This window comes from Telopea speciosissima, chromosome 3 (genome assembly GCF_018873765.1).
Source record: "Telopea speciosissima isolate NSW1024214 ecotype Mountain lineage chromosome 3, Tspe_v1, whole genome shotgun sequence".
Classification (NCBI taxonomy): domain Eukaryota; kingdom Viridiplantae; phylum Streptophyta; class Magnoliopsida; order Proteales; family Proteaceae; genus Telopea; species Telopea speciosissima.
In genome coordinates, this window is record NC_057918.1 from 14397027 (window position 1) to 14413709 (window position 16683).

At 38.1% G+C, this 16683-nt stretch overlaps 3 protein-coding genes across 3 annotated transcripts in view; all 3 read right to left on the reverse strand.

Moving 5' to 3' along the window:
• Positions 1–3662: 3662 nt before the first annotated feature.
• LOC122656671 (serine carboxypeptidase-like 25) overlaps positions 3663–16683 on the reverse strand; it is a 32149-nt gene continuing 19128 nt past the window's right edge. The window contains exon 8 of the mRNA XM_043851286.1: positions 3663–3865. Coding sequence (XP_043707221.1) covers positions 3722–3865 — 144 coding nt within the window. The 3' untranslated portion in view covers positions 3663–3721. The remainder of the gene's footprint in view (positions 3866–16683) is intronic.
• On the reverse strand, positions 3928–7450 carry LOC122653764 (serine carboxypeptidase-like 25). The gene is made up of 7 exons (XM_043847702.1): positions 7192–7450; positions 6106–6309; positions 5550–5725; positions 5018–5305; positions 4743–4876; positions 4512–4607; positions 3928–4078 (listed from the first exon to the last, which is right to left on the reverse strand). Exons 1-7 carry the CDS (start codon positions 7448–7450, stop codon positions 3928–3930), a joined length of 1308 nt encoding a protein of 435 aa, XP_043703637.1.
• On the reverse strand, positions 10864–14412 carry LOC122653766 (serine carboxypeptidase-like 25). Its single transcript, XM_043847703.1, has 8 exons — positions 14127–14412; positions 13043–13246; positions 12695–12870; positions 12141–12451; positions 11890–12012; positions 11659–11754; positions 11116–11221; positions 10864–11007 (listed from the first exon to the last, which is right to left on the reverse strand). Exons 1-8 carry the CDS (start codon positions 14392–14394, stop codon positions 10864–10866), a joined length of 1428 nt encoding a protein of 475 aa, XP_043703638.1. The 5' UTR covers positions 14395–14412.

Genomic DNA, 16683 nt, shown 5'->3' on the forward strand with positions numbered 1-16683 from the left:
TGACCAAACCCCTCTGTTTTGGCTGGGCTGGAGGAAAGCCAGGTTTGATGAAATCTCCAAGAGTTGTCTCCCAAAAGAGAGTGGAAGGGGTGGTTAAAGTACTACTCCATGTTAAGAAAACAATGCCCAGAAGTGGCGATTTGCAGAAGAAAATGAAAAAAATAGAGAAGATACACAACGCATAACACCAAAGATTTACATGGTTCACCCCCAACATGGAAGCTACATCCACGGCTGAGCAATAGAACAGATTTCACTATTTTGAAATGTTACAAAGCCTCTCTTACAGCCCTCCCAGAGAAAAGAACATTATATAGAGAAGCTCTAACCCAGAAAGTACAGAATTGCCCCTAGAGCCCCAAAAAGACCAACTAGTCAGGGTCGGACCAAAACATAACATATGTCTCAAAACATATCGATTCGAAGGTTTCGACGAGCTCTACACAACTCACAGTCTTTGGCGATGATGTATCCACTTTTTAAGCCATCTGAGATAGTTTCGAGGCTGAAATGACCCTCCGAAAATCCTCAACCACTTTCTGGGAACAAAATCAGGCAGCACCAATAACACTCCATTGTACCAAGGAAACCAACCATAATTGAGGTTACCTTGATTAAGCTTATTTTCTCTTCACAATCTCAACCTTATGATTTAATTAGGTGGGTGGTTAAGCTTGACTAGGGTTTGTTTAGGTTTTTTTGTTTCCCTTTAAATATGTAAAAGGAGAACAAGACAAATGCATATTGAATTGAATTTGGAGTTTATCCTTTTTGAAGTCTTGAAGAACTTTTTCTCTTCTAAGCCTTGAAGATCGAGCTTGAAGACATGTCTAGAAGAGCTTGTATCGTGCTGATTGAAAATATCCCCACCTTCTATCATTCCTTGAAGAGTTGGTATTTAGTTTCAACATATATATATATAGAACTAAAGCCTCAATGTTTATACCTTCAACATATATCTATGCTAAGCCTTTTCCTTATTTTGTTTTCAAAATAATATGCTATCAATCCTTCGAAAATAATCAAACAATGCTAATTGGGCCTTCATTCACCACATACATATGGAGCGACCAATCGTTTCTCAGCACAAGATGCATGGCCGGCTGTGTAATAGTATGTTCTGACTTCTGAGAACTAGCCCGGTCATGGTCATGGATCAGGCTGGTCCAATCCCGATAACTGGAGAGAAATTACCTCTAAAATATGATCAATTGGAGAGAAGTTGCAAGGTTCTGGCGATTTGATGCATTATGGGTACTCGTGGAGGTTTAAAAATTAAAAGGGGAAATATCATCCCCTCCCCTCTAAGTATCCATAATATCAATCTGGTACCTAAGTTTTGAATAATAATAATAATGCGTCCTTTACTTTTGAAAGGTTCTATCAACCATACCTAAGTTGTTGTGTTAAAACAACAATTCAAAAGACGATATTACCCTTTAATTGACTAACGTCATATTTTTTCTTTTCTTCATCCTCTGGTCTTCTAATTCTTCTTCTGCACCACCATCATCGCCACCACTGCCGCCGCCAATCCTCTTCCACCGCCAACACCACCACCACCGCCGAAACCCATTCAACTCTAGGAACTAATTCAAGAAATTCCTACACAGATTATGTATCTACTGATAATTTACGGAGTTGTTCAGGAAAAATTGGATTCGAACAAAGGGACTACCAGTAACAATTAGATCTAAGAGCGCCCACGGAGAAATCAAAACCCTTCATTCACTGAAAATAAAGGAATAAAAGAAAACCAAAATCTCATTACAGCGTAGAACATCAGATCTAGAAGAAGCAAAAACTAAAATAGATCTAACAGGATCATAAAGGACAATCGTTCTCAAAATCATCCATCCTCTGCAACACCCATCCTCAAACTGCAACCCCACCTCTTAAGGGTACCTAATGACCTCCCTCAACAACAAACCCGGCAAGAGTTTCAGAGATCTGAAACTATCCCTGGCGGTAAACAATGCTCAGGTTTGATTTCCAAATTAGTACATTAGAGTAGGAATGGAATTTGGGGCTGAAACTACAAAGATTGATTCGCTCAAAGGAGGGTTTCCTTGGGGTATAGGAGGATCGATTATCAATTATGGCTGGTTGCAAGTGTTGGTGGAACAGAGGTAAGAGGAGGTGCGTTACAAGGAGTCAACGGAAAAGTAGGGAGAAGGAGAAGAATAGAGAGAGAAGAGGGAGCACACTCACCGGTTCTTGGTTGCAACCAACGAACTCAACCTTGCAACACGAACCCCCACCCCTGTTCTTCATCCAAACCACTACCCCATCCTCTGCAATTTCACCCACAATCCCACACTATGTTATTCCCTCCAACGTTAAGGTTGTGTCAATTGAAAGTTAAAACTTCTGATTACATCCGATTGTCTTTTGCCCAAAACATAAGGTCATAAAACTGAATACACTAATTTTTCTTTGCTCGGATGAAATCTTCCCACATTCAATTACAACCCTCGCAGTTATTATTAGCCAATGTCCTAGTTGTTAGAAGATGGAAATGGGTTTCCGCGGTGGTGGAAGAGGATCGGCGGCAGCAGTGGTGGCGATGATGGTGGTGCTAGGGAAAAAGAAGAGGAAGAAGAGGAAATGGGGTTTTAGGGTTGAAGAGGGCAAAATTGGAATAAAATTACATTAAGAGTAATCTAGGGTTTTGAAAAAATTAAAAATACCCATGTCATCAATTAATGGCGTTTTTTAACGATTAGGGTATGATTGATAGTCTTTAAAAAGAAGGGGAGGGCATTATCATTTTTCAAAACTTGGGAATTAGGTTGATATTAAGGAAACTTAGAGGGGAGAGGGATGATATTTCCCCAAATTAAAATCAAGGGTAAATTAAAGATCACCCCCTGGTTTTCAATCGAAACTTAGATCACCCCCTAAAATGACAAATTAGTCCATAACGTTAGTTTTATGCTGTTAAGTGATGATGTCAGCCAGTAAAATAAATTTATATCCCTAAATCGCCCTTGACCAATATTGAAGATGAAGGAAGGATAGTATTATAAATTTAATTCTAATGTTTTAGTGCAAGGGTAAAATAGTCTTTTCACACCAATAACTAACAGCAGACTAACATCATTATTGTAGAGGGGGGACATTTGAGTTTTATCAAAAATCAGGGGGTGATCTATAATTTATCCTAAAATCAAATGTTACGATCCCATATCAGTGAGTTGATATGGTAAAGTCGCAGACTATCAAGGTTTGAACCAGCATTACCAACAGTAGAGCCAACAACAAAAAGATAATTTTATGGATCATTTGTAGGGATAATCCGATTGCATGTGATCCGTATTCTATCTGTATTTGATCCGTTTACATCCTTAATCCTTTGTCGCGTACATTAAACAAAGATCATCGTAATATTAAATAGTAAATATACATAAACGAGGTGGTCAACCATTTTTTACTTAGAAAGGCATAAGTTTATCACTTTAGTAATGGATCTATTGAGAACATCAAATATCACCAATTAACCTTTCTTTCCTTATTCCCTCAATTGAGATGCTAGTCATTACAAGCAATACAAGACACAGAAATAAGCTTCTTCAAATCGAACTTTCTTTTCTCTCTTATCCCTTCTTGCTTTTCCTTTTTTTTTTTTTCCCCGGCCTTATAATAAATTGCAAATTTCTTGGTCAAAGAATAGATTAATCGAAATTTTGAAGAATATGATCTGCTCCCAAAGAAGTCTCTCCTATTTTGGCGGTAGAGGTGTCCCTCTTAGAAATGATTTGATGAGCTGAAAGCCTTCTTTGGGTCTGGTAGATGGCACTTCATGACCTGCCCCCCTCACTGTTGCAAAGGTTAGCCCTTCATATATCTCTGTCCATCCTCCCACCTTCACAAACCATAAACAAAAAATTCCCTTAGATAAGAACTTATAAGCATACAAGAGAGCCTTTAATTAGTGTCATCTGTAAATCTATAGTAGTAGTGTAGTAGTACCTGATTGTTCAGGTACCATGGATACCATGGTGTTTTGGTTGTCAAATTAAGCTGAGCAAGGGAGTACTTGGTGGCAGTAACTGGCACCATCGCATCCGCATCACCACTGAAACAGAGAATGTTGAGTAGGAAATATTAAGAATCCTAACACCATACAAAACTCTAGAACACGATAAATAATGTCCACAATATGGGGATTGAATGTACCTTGTATCGTGCGTGCGTATATTGATGATGAATAATTTAAAAAAAAAAAAAACCAACTTAGACTTAAGTCTTCTAGAGCCTTCTGTCACTCCAGACATCTTTTCTTTGTGGGAGAAAGATCGGGGGAAAATATGACAGAAGTTACAGGGACCAAGACTAATATATATAATATTATCCCAACCCTAATCTCAGTTTTACAATGAGTTGGGTTGGCCTATCTCTGTGTGTGTGACAAATCCAACCGGTTTATTCATAGACTCCAACTAATTAACTGACTAACCCAATAATTAATTACGCCCACATATATAGAAACTTCTAACATCGACACCAACCTGAACACCCAAATTCTCAAACCAGCAGCAATCATCTCTTTGTAGATTGGCAAAACTGAATAAGCTCGGTCATTCCAATTATCATGTAGAATGTGACTGCAGTTAATATATGGTCACTTATTAGAATTAAATTATCGAATAATTATTTGAAAAATGGATGAGAAAAATATATGAGAATTGCATTCAAAGGTGGAATATAAGGAATGGGTTAAGAAAATAATGTAAACTCACTTGCAAGTAGTCCATTTATAAGAGATTTGGGTTGTGTTGGCATGGAGGGCTTTCTGCACATCAGGTCTGTTGTAATAAATCTTAGCATAATTTTCTGTACAAGGATCAAATCCTGAAATCTGCCTTGAGGAAATCTGGGTTGAGAACATTTTTTTTTTTTTTTTTAAAAAAAAAAAAAAAGAAAAAAAAGGCAAATATTATATTTTTCAGAAACATAACATCATAGAATGATCATATCAGTATTTTAAGAAGTTGATTTTGTTATTTATAAATACCGAAAAAAATCGCTGAGGGATACGCTGAATCCTGTGGTTATGAGGAGTAATGGTGTCAATAATTGAATAGCCGCAGGTAGGTCCATATATATTGTATATGTCAATATTTCCCTTCTCTGTGTCTGCATAATCGTACGCTGCGTAACACTCATCCGTGTCATTTTCTTTATGGAAGTCGCATTTCTTGAGTATTTGCTTATACGTTTCATCAGAGATTAAGGCATGGCTCAACCAGTAGTCTACTGTGCCAAGGGTATCATAGTACTTGTCTATAACTGCATTCCCAACCTACAAATTCAGACATTTGTTTTTGTTTATTTTTAATAAGTGAATTCTCTCTAATAATTAAATATATATGAAATCCATTTGAGGGTTTTAATCCAAAAGCTTAAGCTATTAGATGGAGATATATAGTCCAATTCTATATGAAGACACATCGACACTACAAGAAATCTCATTTTTTGTGATGGAATCATCAAGTGATAAAAAAAAACCAAAAAAGGAAATAGAAGGTAGAAATTAAGATTATTACCATTATCCCTTTAAGATTTATAAAAAACTTAGTCCTTGAATTATATGTCATAATCTCTTTGGCCAATTGGGGAACGTAATGCCCGGCAAAGCTCTCTCCCGTCAAATAAATCTCTCGTTGTTTGTAATGTGGAAACCGATCCAACCATCGGATAACGAATTTCAATGCCTCCTTTGCTGAATCATAACATTCATCAATTAGATCATACATTATATATACTACTATACCAAATGAATTACTTAAATTGCTCTTTAATTTATTTAGTAAATAAAATCTAGAACTTCCATTATAGCAATTATAATTATCATGTAATTAAGACCAGGCCTAAACATGGATGGTAATCATGATAAATGCATTTGAGTACTCAGCATAAGGTATCATTCTTATGTGATTTCCTCTTAAACCATAAAATTAGTAATCAGCTAAACTATCATAAATGATGTACTTAACCATAGAAGAGAAATGTACATAAACATAAACATCCCAATCCATATGATTTCATTAATTATCATCATAATTTGAAGAGAAAGAAAACTAAAAGTGTGGGGTTATATACCAGTGCGTGTATCGCCTGAGGTGTTGAAATCGGACGATGTGTTGGTGTAAGAAAAGCCGACGCCGGCCGGAGATTCAATGAAAAGTAGGTTAGCTACAGTGTTCCATGAGAACTTATTGAGGTACAAACCAGTCCCATTCTTCTTGATCTTGAATGGGCCTATCTCCTCCGAAGCTCCAAAAGCAATTGAAGAGCAGCCGGGCCCTGTATAGATAATAAATTAGTTCCACTGTTAGTTGTTATTTTCTCCATCAACTGTACTGACTTGGCAACATAAAATGGGCATACCCAGTGCATGAAGCTCCTGCAGCTTCGGGGTCTGGGGAAAGTCATAATATATGCCAGTCTTACCTCTGTTTTAACAGAGAGTCCCTTTCCAGACTCGAACTCTCGTGACCTTTTGGTCACAATGTAGCAACCTTACCTTTGCACCAAGGCTTGACCTCTAAAACAATCGCAAAACGCATTTGAACCTCTCAGTTAGAAAGGATCAAAGGCTTGACATATGGAGTTAAGCAAAATACACACCTAAAAATAATTAGGGAAACAAGACTATGTCTGGGAAGCATAGATCCTGCGTCCAGACACGTCATGGGGTGAAATGACTACACCTCCCCCCCCCCCCATGAAACATAGAATTAAATTCCACCAATGTTAGCGCTTCAATCAGCAATCCCATTGGCCCTTGTGCTGGTGCAGGGGTTGCGCTCCTTGACAAAAAAAACTTTTCCCCAAATGATCGATTATATATATTTGTCTTGTTATTATGTTGTTTCTTAGCAATTTGGCTGAAACCCGGGTTGCAACCAAGTTTCTGCTGCCCCCAATCCTAGGCGCAAACTTGGAATAATCTCTTTTCTTTTTGGATTCAAAAATACCCTCTTAGATTTTGGTATTTTCCAAAATACCCTTCAAGACTCCAAATCGGCACCTACAATTAATTGGGACAGCAGCCAATTTTCATCCTCCCGCTAATGCATGTGATAGTCTCATTTTTTGTTTTTTTAGTTCTTCACCCCCACACCTATTAGATGAAGTGAAAACCCACATCAAAAGATTTAAGAGAGAGAGAGAGCAAAAAGAGACCTCCATTGAACCAAATGACCAAAGGTTTGGACTCAGGGTGAGAAACAGCTTCAGTGAGCCAATAGAAGAGAGCTCTGCCGGCCTCTTTATTAACAGTGACATAGCCAGAGTAGTGCTTAAATGAGACTTTGGGTTGTCCAGGAAGTTTTATTATTCGATCGGCTTCTGCTTCTCCTCCTCCTCCTTTTCCTGCTGACACAAGAAGGAATAAATAATAGGCCATGGCCACCAATAGTATCTCCCTCTTACCCACAGCCATGGCTATTACCATGAACTCTCCAAGAAGAAGAAGAAGAAGCAGAAGCAGAGGTTAAAAGGTTATGGACACCAGCATATGTTATATAATGTTCTTGTTTACAAGCCCGGCCACATAAATCGTAATGAAGTGGCAGTATCTTGTCCAACGGAAAATTCTCTCTTCAATGTGCAATTTCCTCAATTCCATTTAATAGGGGAGGTGGACCCTACTTGAACAGTGTGTTCGGGCAGGGGGTAGGGTGGTCATTTTGGCACTCTCTATCAGATGGAATTGAGAAAATTGACGGGCAGGTAAATTGAGGAAATAAAGATCCGTTAGGAGATTATAATTAGGGGATCTTATACTTCGGGATATGGTTGGTTTTGTTCTTAATTTGTAAGAATTGGTTAATTTGAAGAAGTCTTTAACGGTAGGTCTCCAAGGAGTCATTTTCAGGGATGGATGCAAATCCTAAGTTGTCGGAATTTTAGAGCGTCTTTATAATTAGAACAGAGTTTTAAGAATTGAGAATTCACTCTCTTGGATTCCATATGTGCGCCTAAGAACGTATGAGAATGATTCTCAGGAGAACCTGATGAACTAGTCTTAAGAATCGATTTGGGCCAATGATTGATTCCGTGTTTTAAAACCTTGGTCTTTAATTAGGAGTTTGACTTCACTAGTTCATTGTCATTATACGAGACCGGATCATGTCCTTGTACATATATATATGTACTGTCCAATGCCCTCCTCCTATGGATTCCATGTGAGTGGCCCTAGAGGGCCTTGGACGGTACTTGTACAACGACATGATCGATCCAGTCTCTCATTACACTAGGTCCAATGGCCAAGTTCCTAGTCTTAAGTGATAGGATGCACTTTTTCAATGAAATAATTAGGAGGTAGAGAGAGAGAGAGAGAATTTTCAAACAGGATGGGCAAGGAAGTCATTTCAAATGGGGGGAAGACAGAGATAGACATGCGTCGATGTTGTGCCCAGTCTTTTTCCCTTTCTCTAAAATGTAAGAAGTAATAAATAGGTAATGGTGAATAAGAGCCAAAGGCTATCAACATAAGGATGTCAATTGGTATAGTTTTGGGATATCGATAAAGTTTCAATAAAGTTTCGATTCGATATACTCCCATACCAATACTGTATAGAATATCAATTCAGTATAGGTATCGAACCAATTTGATATTATTTGGTACAAATTAAAATAGGTATTCGATATAGTATCGATACGATATAGTATATTTTCAATAATATGTCCATACCGATACCGTACCAAATTTCAACTTGAAATAAAATTCTATTAAGGGTAATCTAGGGTTTTGGAAAAATTGGAAATGCCCACGTCATCACTTAATGGTGTTTTTTAATGATTAGGGTACGGTTGATAGAATCTTTAAAAATTAGGGGAGGGCATTATCATTTTTTAAAACTTGGGGATTGGATTGATATTAAGGAAATTTTGAGGGTAGGGGGATGATATTTCTCCAAAATAAAATGAAAAAATTGCCCAGATCTACTTGATAAGAAAATTAATTACAAGATAAGTAGTGTTAAAAATTGTTTTACATCTATTAGTTTCAATTTTAAAAAGATTTACTTAAACCCCGGAATTAGTTACTACTCCTGAGTTCCAAGAAAAAACTTGATGGAACTTCCAAAAATACCCTTACACTTCATCCTCTCTCTCCTTTTTTTTTTATTCCTTCTTTCTTTCTTTTTTTAACATTTTTATTTAATTAATTAATTAACATGATGGACCCACCACCACCACCACCTCCTATTTCAGCGAAGTTTGTTCCTTCACTTTGCGACTCAGTATGCGTAATTTGGTTTCGATCACCACCACCATCATCATCTTGGTTCCTTTCTTCTTCATCTTCAACGATGCTGAAGCGCAGTCTCCAGGGAGCTTCAACTACAACGACAACATGGTTAACGGGTTCTGGCCAAGTCTCGTCGTCGTCATTGGAATCCTCTCCTTAATGTTCTCCTTGACTTTTCTCCTCCTCGTCTACGCTAAGTTCTGTCACAGACCAGTCCTTCCGACCTTCTCACTGACACCACAACCAACTCTGCTTTGGTACTGGCCGGGATGGTTAGGTATTCAGGGAAGAAAATTTTATGAGAAATCTTGAGAGTAATGATGAGAATGTTTCAGTAATTTTTGAGAGGATAAAGGAAAGTAGAGAGAAGGATTCAGCAGGTCATGGGGTGGGGGACTGGGGGTTGATGAGAGCATGGTGGGGCGGGTTGCAGGTGGCGGTGGAGTTGCAGGGTTGCAACGGTTGGATGCTGCCAGCCTTGCACGGAGAGAAAGAAAGAAGAAGGAAGAGAGGAGGAAGAGGATGTGATGGTGGGTCCCACAATTGATAAAAAATAAAAAAATTAAATAAAAGTATAAAAATAAAAAAGGAAAGTAGAGAGAAGGATTCAGCAGGTGATAAAGGAAAGTAGAGAGAAGGATTCAGCAGGTCATGGGGTGGGGGACTGCGGGTTGATGAGAGCATGGTGGGGCGGGTTGCAGGTGGCAGTGGAGTTGCAGGGTTGCAACGGTGGGATGCTGCCCGCCTTGCACGGAGAGAAAGAAAGAAGAAGGAAGAGAGGAGGAAGAGGATGTGATGGTGGGTTCCACAATTGATAAAATATAAAAAAAATTAAATAAAAGTATAAAAATAAAAAAGGAGAGAGACGATGAAGGGTTAGGGTATTTTAGGAAGTCCAATCATGTTTTTTCTTGGAACTCATGAGCAATAACTAACTACGGGGTTTAAGTAAATACTTTCAAAATTGAAACTAGTGGATGTAAAACAAATTTTACACCTACTTATATTGTAATTAATTTTCTTATCTAATGGATCTAGACAATTTCCCCAATTAAAATCAAATGTTAGTTGATATGGTAAAGTCACAGACTATCAAGGTTTGAACCCAGCATTACCAACAGTAAAGCCAACAACAAAATGATAACTTTATGGATCATTTGGAGGGATAATCTGATTGCATCTGATGCGTATTCTATCCGTATTTGATCTGTTTACATCCTTAATCCTTTGTCGCGCGCATTAAACAAAGATCATCATAGTATTAAATAGTAAATATACATAAAAGAGGTGGTCAACCATTTTCTACTTAGAAAGGCATAAGTTTATCACTTTAGTAATGGATCTATTGAGAACATCAAATATCACCAATTAACCTTTCTTTCCTTATTCCCTCAATTGAGAAGCTAGTCATTACAAGCAATACAAGACACAGAAATAACCTTCTAGAAATCAAACTTTCTTTCCTCTCTTATCCCTTCTTGATTTTCCCCTTTTGTTTTTTTTTTTTTACCTTTTATAATAAATTACAATTTTCTTGATCAAAGAATAGATTAATCGAAATTTTGAAGAATATGATCTGCTCCCAAAGAGGGTCTCTCCTATTTTGGCGGTAGAGGTGCCCCTCTTAGAAATGATTTGATGAGCTGAAAGCCTTCTTTGGGTCTGGTAGATGGCACTTCATGACCTGCCCCCCTCACTGTTGCAAAGGTTAGCCCTTCGTATATCTCTGTCCATCCTCCCACCTTCACAAATCATAAACAAAAAATTCCCTTAGATAAGAACTAATAAGCATACGAGAGAGCCTTTAATTAGTGTCATCTGTAAATCTATAGTAGTAGTTGTAGTAGTACCTGATTGTTCAGGTACCATGGATACCATGGCGTTTTGGTTGTCAAATTAAGTTGAGCAAGGGAGTACTTGGTGGCAGTAACCGGCACCACCCCATCCGCATCACCACTGAAACAGAGAAAGTTGAGTAGGAAATATTGAGAATCCTAACATCATACAAAAACCTAGAACACGATAAATAATATCCACAATATGGGGATTGAATGTACCTTGTATCGTGCGTGCATATGTTGATGATGAATAATAAAAAAAATAAAAAATAAAAACTCAACTTAGACTTAAGTCTTCCAGAGCCTTCTGTCACTCCAGACACATCTTCTTTGTGGGAGAAAGAGGGAGAAAATATGACAGAGGCTATAGGGACCAAGACTAGTATATATAATACTGTCCCAACCCTAATCTTAGTTTCACAGTGAGTTAAGTTGGCCTATCTCTGTGTGTGTGACAAACCCAACCGATTCATTCATAGACTCCAACTAATTAACTGACTAACCCAATAATTAATTACGCCCACATATATAGAAACTTCTAACATCCATACCAACCTGAACACCCAAATTCTCAAACCAGCAGCAATCATCTCTTTGTAGATTGGCAAAATTGAATAAGCTCGGTCAGTCCAATTTTTAAACAGAATTTCACTGCAATTAATATATGGTCACTCATTAGAATTAAATTATCGAATAATTATTTGAAAAAGGGATGAGCAAAATATATGAGAATTGCATTCAAAGGTGGAATATAAGGAATGGTTTAAGAAAATAATGTAAACTCACTTGCAAGAAGTCCAATTATAAGAGATTTGAGTTGTGTTGGCATGGAGGGCTTTCTGCACATCAGGTCTGTTGTAATAAATCTCAGCATAATTTTCTGTACAAGGATCATATCCTGAAATCTGCCTGCTTGAGGAAATCTGCCTTGACAACTTATTTTAAAAAAATAATAAAAAAAATTCAAAAAAGGCAAATATTATATTTTTCACAAACATAAGATCATGAATGATCATATCAGTCTTTTAATTAAGAACTTGATTTTGTTGTTTATAAATACCGAAAAAGATCGATGAGGGAAACGCTGAATCCTGTGGTTATGAGGAGTACTGGTGGCAGTTGAATCGCCGCAGGTAGGTCCATATATATTGTATATGTCAATATTTCCCTGCTCTTTCTCTGCATATTTGCTCGTTGCGTTACACTCGTTCGAGTCATCTTCTAATTTATGGAGGTCACATTTGTTGAGTATTTGCTTATACGTTTCATCAGAGATTAAGGCATGGCTCAACCAGTAGTCTACTGTGCCAAGGTTATCATAGTATGTGTCTATAACTGCATTCCCAACCTACAAATTCAGACATTTTTAATAACTGAATTCTCTCTAATAATTAACCAAATATATATGAAATCCATTTGGGGGTTTTAATCCAAAAGCTTAAGATATTAGATGGAGATATAGAGTCCAATTCTATATGAAGACACATCGACACTACAAGAAATCTCATTTTTGGTGATGGAACATCATCAAGTGAAGAAAAAAAAAAACACAAAAAGGAAATAGAAAGAAGGTAGAAATTAAGATTATTACCATTATCCCTTTGAGATTTATAGGAAACTTAGTCCTTGAATTATATGTCATAATCTCTTTGACCAATTGGGGAACGTAATGCCCGGCAAAGCTCTCTCCCGTCAAATAAATCTCTCGTTGTTTGTAATGTGGAAACCGGTCCAACCATCGGATAACAAATTCCAATGCATCCTTTGCTGAATATATCACAACATTCATCAATTAGATCATACACTATATACTACTATACTAAATGTACTTAACCATAGAAGATCGAGAAATGTACATATAAACATCCCAATCCATATGATTTCATTAATTATCACCATAATTAGAAGAGAAAGAAAACTAAAAGTTTGGGTTATATACCAGTGCGTGTATCGCCTGAGGTGTAGAAATCGGACGATGTGTTGGTGTAAGAGAAGCCGACGCCTGCCGGAGATTCAAGAAAAAGTAGGTTGGCGACAGTGTTCCATGAGAACTTATTGAGGTACAAACCAGTCCCTTTCTTCTTGATCCTGAATGGGCCTATCTCCTCCGAAGCTCCATAAGCAATTGAAGAGCAGCCGGGCCCTGTATAGATAATAAAGTAGTTCCACTGTTTGTTGTTATTTTCTCACTCATTTGTACTAATTTAATTGGCAATGTAAAAATGGCATACCCAGTGCATGAGACTCTCGCAACTGTGGGTCTAGGGAAGGTCATAATGTAAACAGTCATACCTCTGTTTTAGGATTTTCCAGACTCAAACCCCCATGACCTTTTAGTCACAATATAGCAACCTTACCGTTGCACCAAGGCTCGACCTCTAAAACAATCCCAAAATGCATTTGAACCTTTCAGTTGGAAAGGATCAAGAACTAAAAGGTTCAAATGCTTGACTTATGGAGTTAAGCAAAATATACACCAAAAAATGATTAGGGAAACAGGACTATGTCTCGGAAGCATGGACCTGCGTCCAAACACATCATGGGGTGAAATGACTACCCCCCCCCCCCTGAAACATAGAATTAAATTCCACCAATGTTAGTGCTTCAATCAACGATCCCATTGGCCCTTGTGCTGGTGCAGAGGTTGTGTTCCTTGACAAAAAAAACTTTTCCCCAAATGATTATATATATTTGTCTTGTTATTATGTTGTTCTTTAGCCGGGTTGCAGCCATGTTCCTGCTGCCCCCAATCCTAGGCTCAAACTTGGAATAATCTCTTTCCCCTTTGGGTTCAAAAGTACCCTCTTAGGTTTTAGTATTTTCCAAAATACTATTCTAGACTCCAAATCGCCACCTACAATTGGGGCAATAGCCAATTTCATCCTCCTGCTAATCCATGTGATAGTTTCATTTTTTGGTTTTTTGTTCTTCATCCCCCACACCTATTAGATGAAGTGAAAACCCACATCAAAAGATTTAAGAGAGAGAGAGAGAGAGAGAGAGAGAGAGAGAGAGAAAGAGACCTCCATTGAACCAAATGACCAAAGGTTTGGACTCAGGGAGAGAAACAGCTTCAGTGAGCCAATAGAAGAGAGCTCTGCCGGCCTCTTTATTAACAGTGACATAGCCAGAGTAGTGCTTAAATGAGACTTTGGGCTGTCCAGGAAGTTTTATTATTCGATCGGCTTCTGCTCCTCCTCCTCCTTTTCCTGCTGACACAAGAAGGAATAAATAATAGGCCATGGCCACCAATAGTATCTCCCTCTTACCCACAGCCATGGCTATTACCATGAAGTCTCCAAATAGAAGAAGAAGAAGAAGCAGAGGTTAAAAGGTTATGGACACCCGCATATGTTATATAATGTTGTTATTTACAAGCCCGGCCACATAAATCGTAATGAAGTGGCAGTATCTTGTCCAACGGAAAATTCTCTCTTCAATTTGCCTACCTATCAATTTCCTCAATTCCATTTAATAGGGGAGGTGGACCCCACTTAAACAGTGTGTTCGGGCAAGGGGTAGGGTGGTCATTTTGGTACTCCCTATCAGATGGAATTGAGAAAATTGACGAGCAAGTAAATTGAGGAAATAAAGATCCGTTAGGAGATTATAATTAGGGGATCTTATACTTCGGGATATGGTTGGTTTTGCTCTTAATTTGTAAGAATTGGTTAATTTGAAGAAGTCTTTAACGGTAGGTCTCCAAGGAGTCATTTTCAAGGTTGGATGATAATCCTAAGTTGTCGGAATTTTAGAGTGTCTTTATAATTAGAACAGAGTTTTAAGAATTGGGAATTCACTCTCTTGGATTCCATATGTGCGCCTAAGAACGTACGAGAATGATTCTCAGGAGAACCTGATGAACTAGTCTTAAGAATCGATTTGGCCAATGATTGATTCCGTGTTTTAAAACATTGGTCTTTAATTAGGAGTTTGACTTCACTAGTTCATTGTCATTATACGAGACCGGATCATGTCCTTGTACATATATTCATGTACCGTCCAATGCCCTCTTCCTATGGATTCCATGTGAGTGGCCCTAGAGGGCCTTGGATGGTACTTGTACAAGGACATGATCGATCCAGTCTCTCATTACACTAGGTCCAATGGCCAAGTTCCTAGTCTTAAGTGATAGGATGCACTTTTTCAATGAAATAATTAGGAGGTAAAGAGAGAGAGAGAATTTTCAAACAGGATGGGCAAGGAAGTCATTTCAAATGGGGGGAAGACAAAGATAGACATACATCGATGTTGTACCTAGTCTTTTTCCCTTTCTCTAAAATGTAAGAAATAATAAATAGGTAATGGTGAATAAGAGCCAAAGGCTATCAACATAAGGATGTCAATTGGTATAGTTTTGGGATATCGATAAAGTTTCGATTCGATGTACTCCCATACCAATACTATATAGAATATCAATTCACTATAGGTATTGAACCAATTTGATATTATTTGGTACAAATTAAAATAGGTATTCAATACGGTATTGATACGATATAGTATATTTTTAGTATTATGTCTAGGGGTGTAAATGAATAGCCGAAATCTGTTTCCGTATCCGTGTCCGTATCCGTTTAGCACTATCCGAATCCGTCCGAAAGCTAAACGGATGCGGATACGGATAGGCTATAGCTATCCAAAAAGTTATATTTACATATAAACGGATAAAATATCCAATCCGTATCCGTGTCCGCATCCGTTTTGCACTATCCGAATCTGTCCGATAGCTAATCGGATGCGGATGCGGATGCGGATATAGCACTATCCGAGCCAAATCCGATCCATTTACAGCCCTAATTATGTCCATACCGATACCCTACCAAATATCAACTCGGAAATCAAAAATGGTATTCGGTACTCGTTACACATTGACACCCTTTTATTCACCATGGACCTCATAATTAATAGTATGGCATTTTGGGTATGTCTGAAAGTGTTTGTAGCCTATTTTACAATCCCCTTATTCTGTCTCTTTTTTTTTTTCTTTTTTAAATAATCCCCTAACTTTACAATAGAATTATAGCTGAGCATACTGCATAGGGGTAAATATGTCATTTTAAGTTTAATATATGAACGGCCCACGTAGACATAAAAAAAGTCCTTGATAAGGGTAGTTGTGTAAATTCTTCACCTGGAAAACAGGAAAAGAAACAACCGGAGTAGACAAGGGAACTGAATCCATGAGACCGGAGCAAGGGATTGGGTGGTCGCGTACCACTAGCGCAACCACTATGGGATTTTCCAATGGATTCGCTGTGGATGATAGCACGCGAAGGCGCGGTAGGTGGAAGAGATGGGCGTGGCCATGGGAGAGGAGGATTCAATGAGGATCGTGGGGTTTGGTGATTATGGTTTGCAGGGCTATGGTGTTAATCCTCCACAGAGTGTGAGAGCCCTATGTCTACCCGAAGGGTAGGCCGTGGTTCTTCGTTAAAAGAGGAAAAACCCCACTGTATTACCGATCTGGTCCATGTGCGGCGAGGGACCATTTAATTTAGTGTTTGCCCCAATATGATGGAGCCCATAAGGTATTCACAGAAGTGCCTCAGTTGTGCTTCCCCCACTCCCTTTGAGAGACTA

What these genes read in the sequence shown, in the direction of transcription:
- LOC122653766 (XM_043847703.1), bottom strand. Translation starts at nt 14,394, where the DNA reads ATGGTAATAGCCATGGCTGTGGGTAAGAGGGAGATACTATTGGTGGCC. An exon ending in TATAATTGGACTTCTTGCAA is followed by an intron (nt 11,755 to 11,889) that starts GTGAGTTTACAT and finishes TATTAATTGCAG; the next exon opens with TGAAATTCTGTTTAAAAATT. An exon ending in TTGAGAATTTGGGTGTTCAG is followed by an intron (nt 11,222 to 11,658) that starts GTTGGTATGGAT and finishes TCTCTGTTTCAG; the next exon opens with TGGTGATGCGGATGGGGTGG.
- LOC122653764 (XM_043847702.1), bottom strand. Translation starts at nt 7,450, where the DNA reads ATGGCTGTGGGTAAGAGGGAGATACTATTGGTGGCCATGGCCTATTAT. An exon ending in TCCCTCAGCGATTTTTTTCG is followed by an intron (nt 4,877 to 5,017) that starts GTATTTATAAAT and finishes TTCTCAACCCAG; the next exon opens with ATTTCCTCAAGGCAGATTTC. An exon ending in TTGAGAATTTGGGTGTTCAG is followed by an intron (nt 4,079 to 4,511) that starts GTTGGTGTCGAT and finishes TCTCTGTTTCAG; the next exon opens with TGGTGATGCGGATGCGATGG.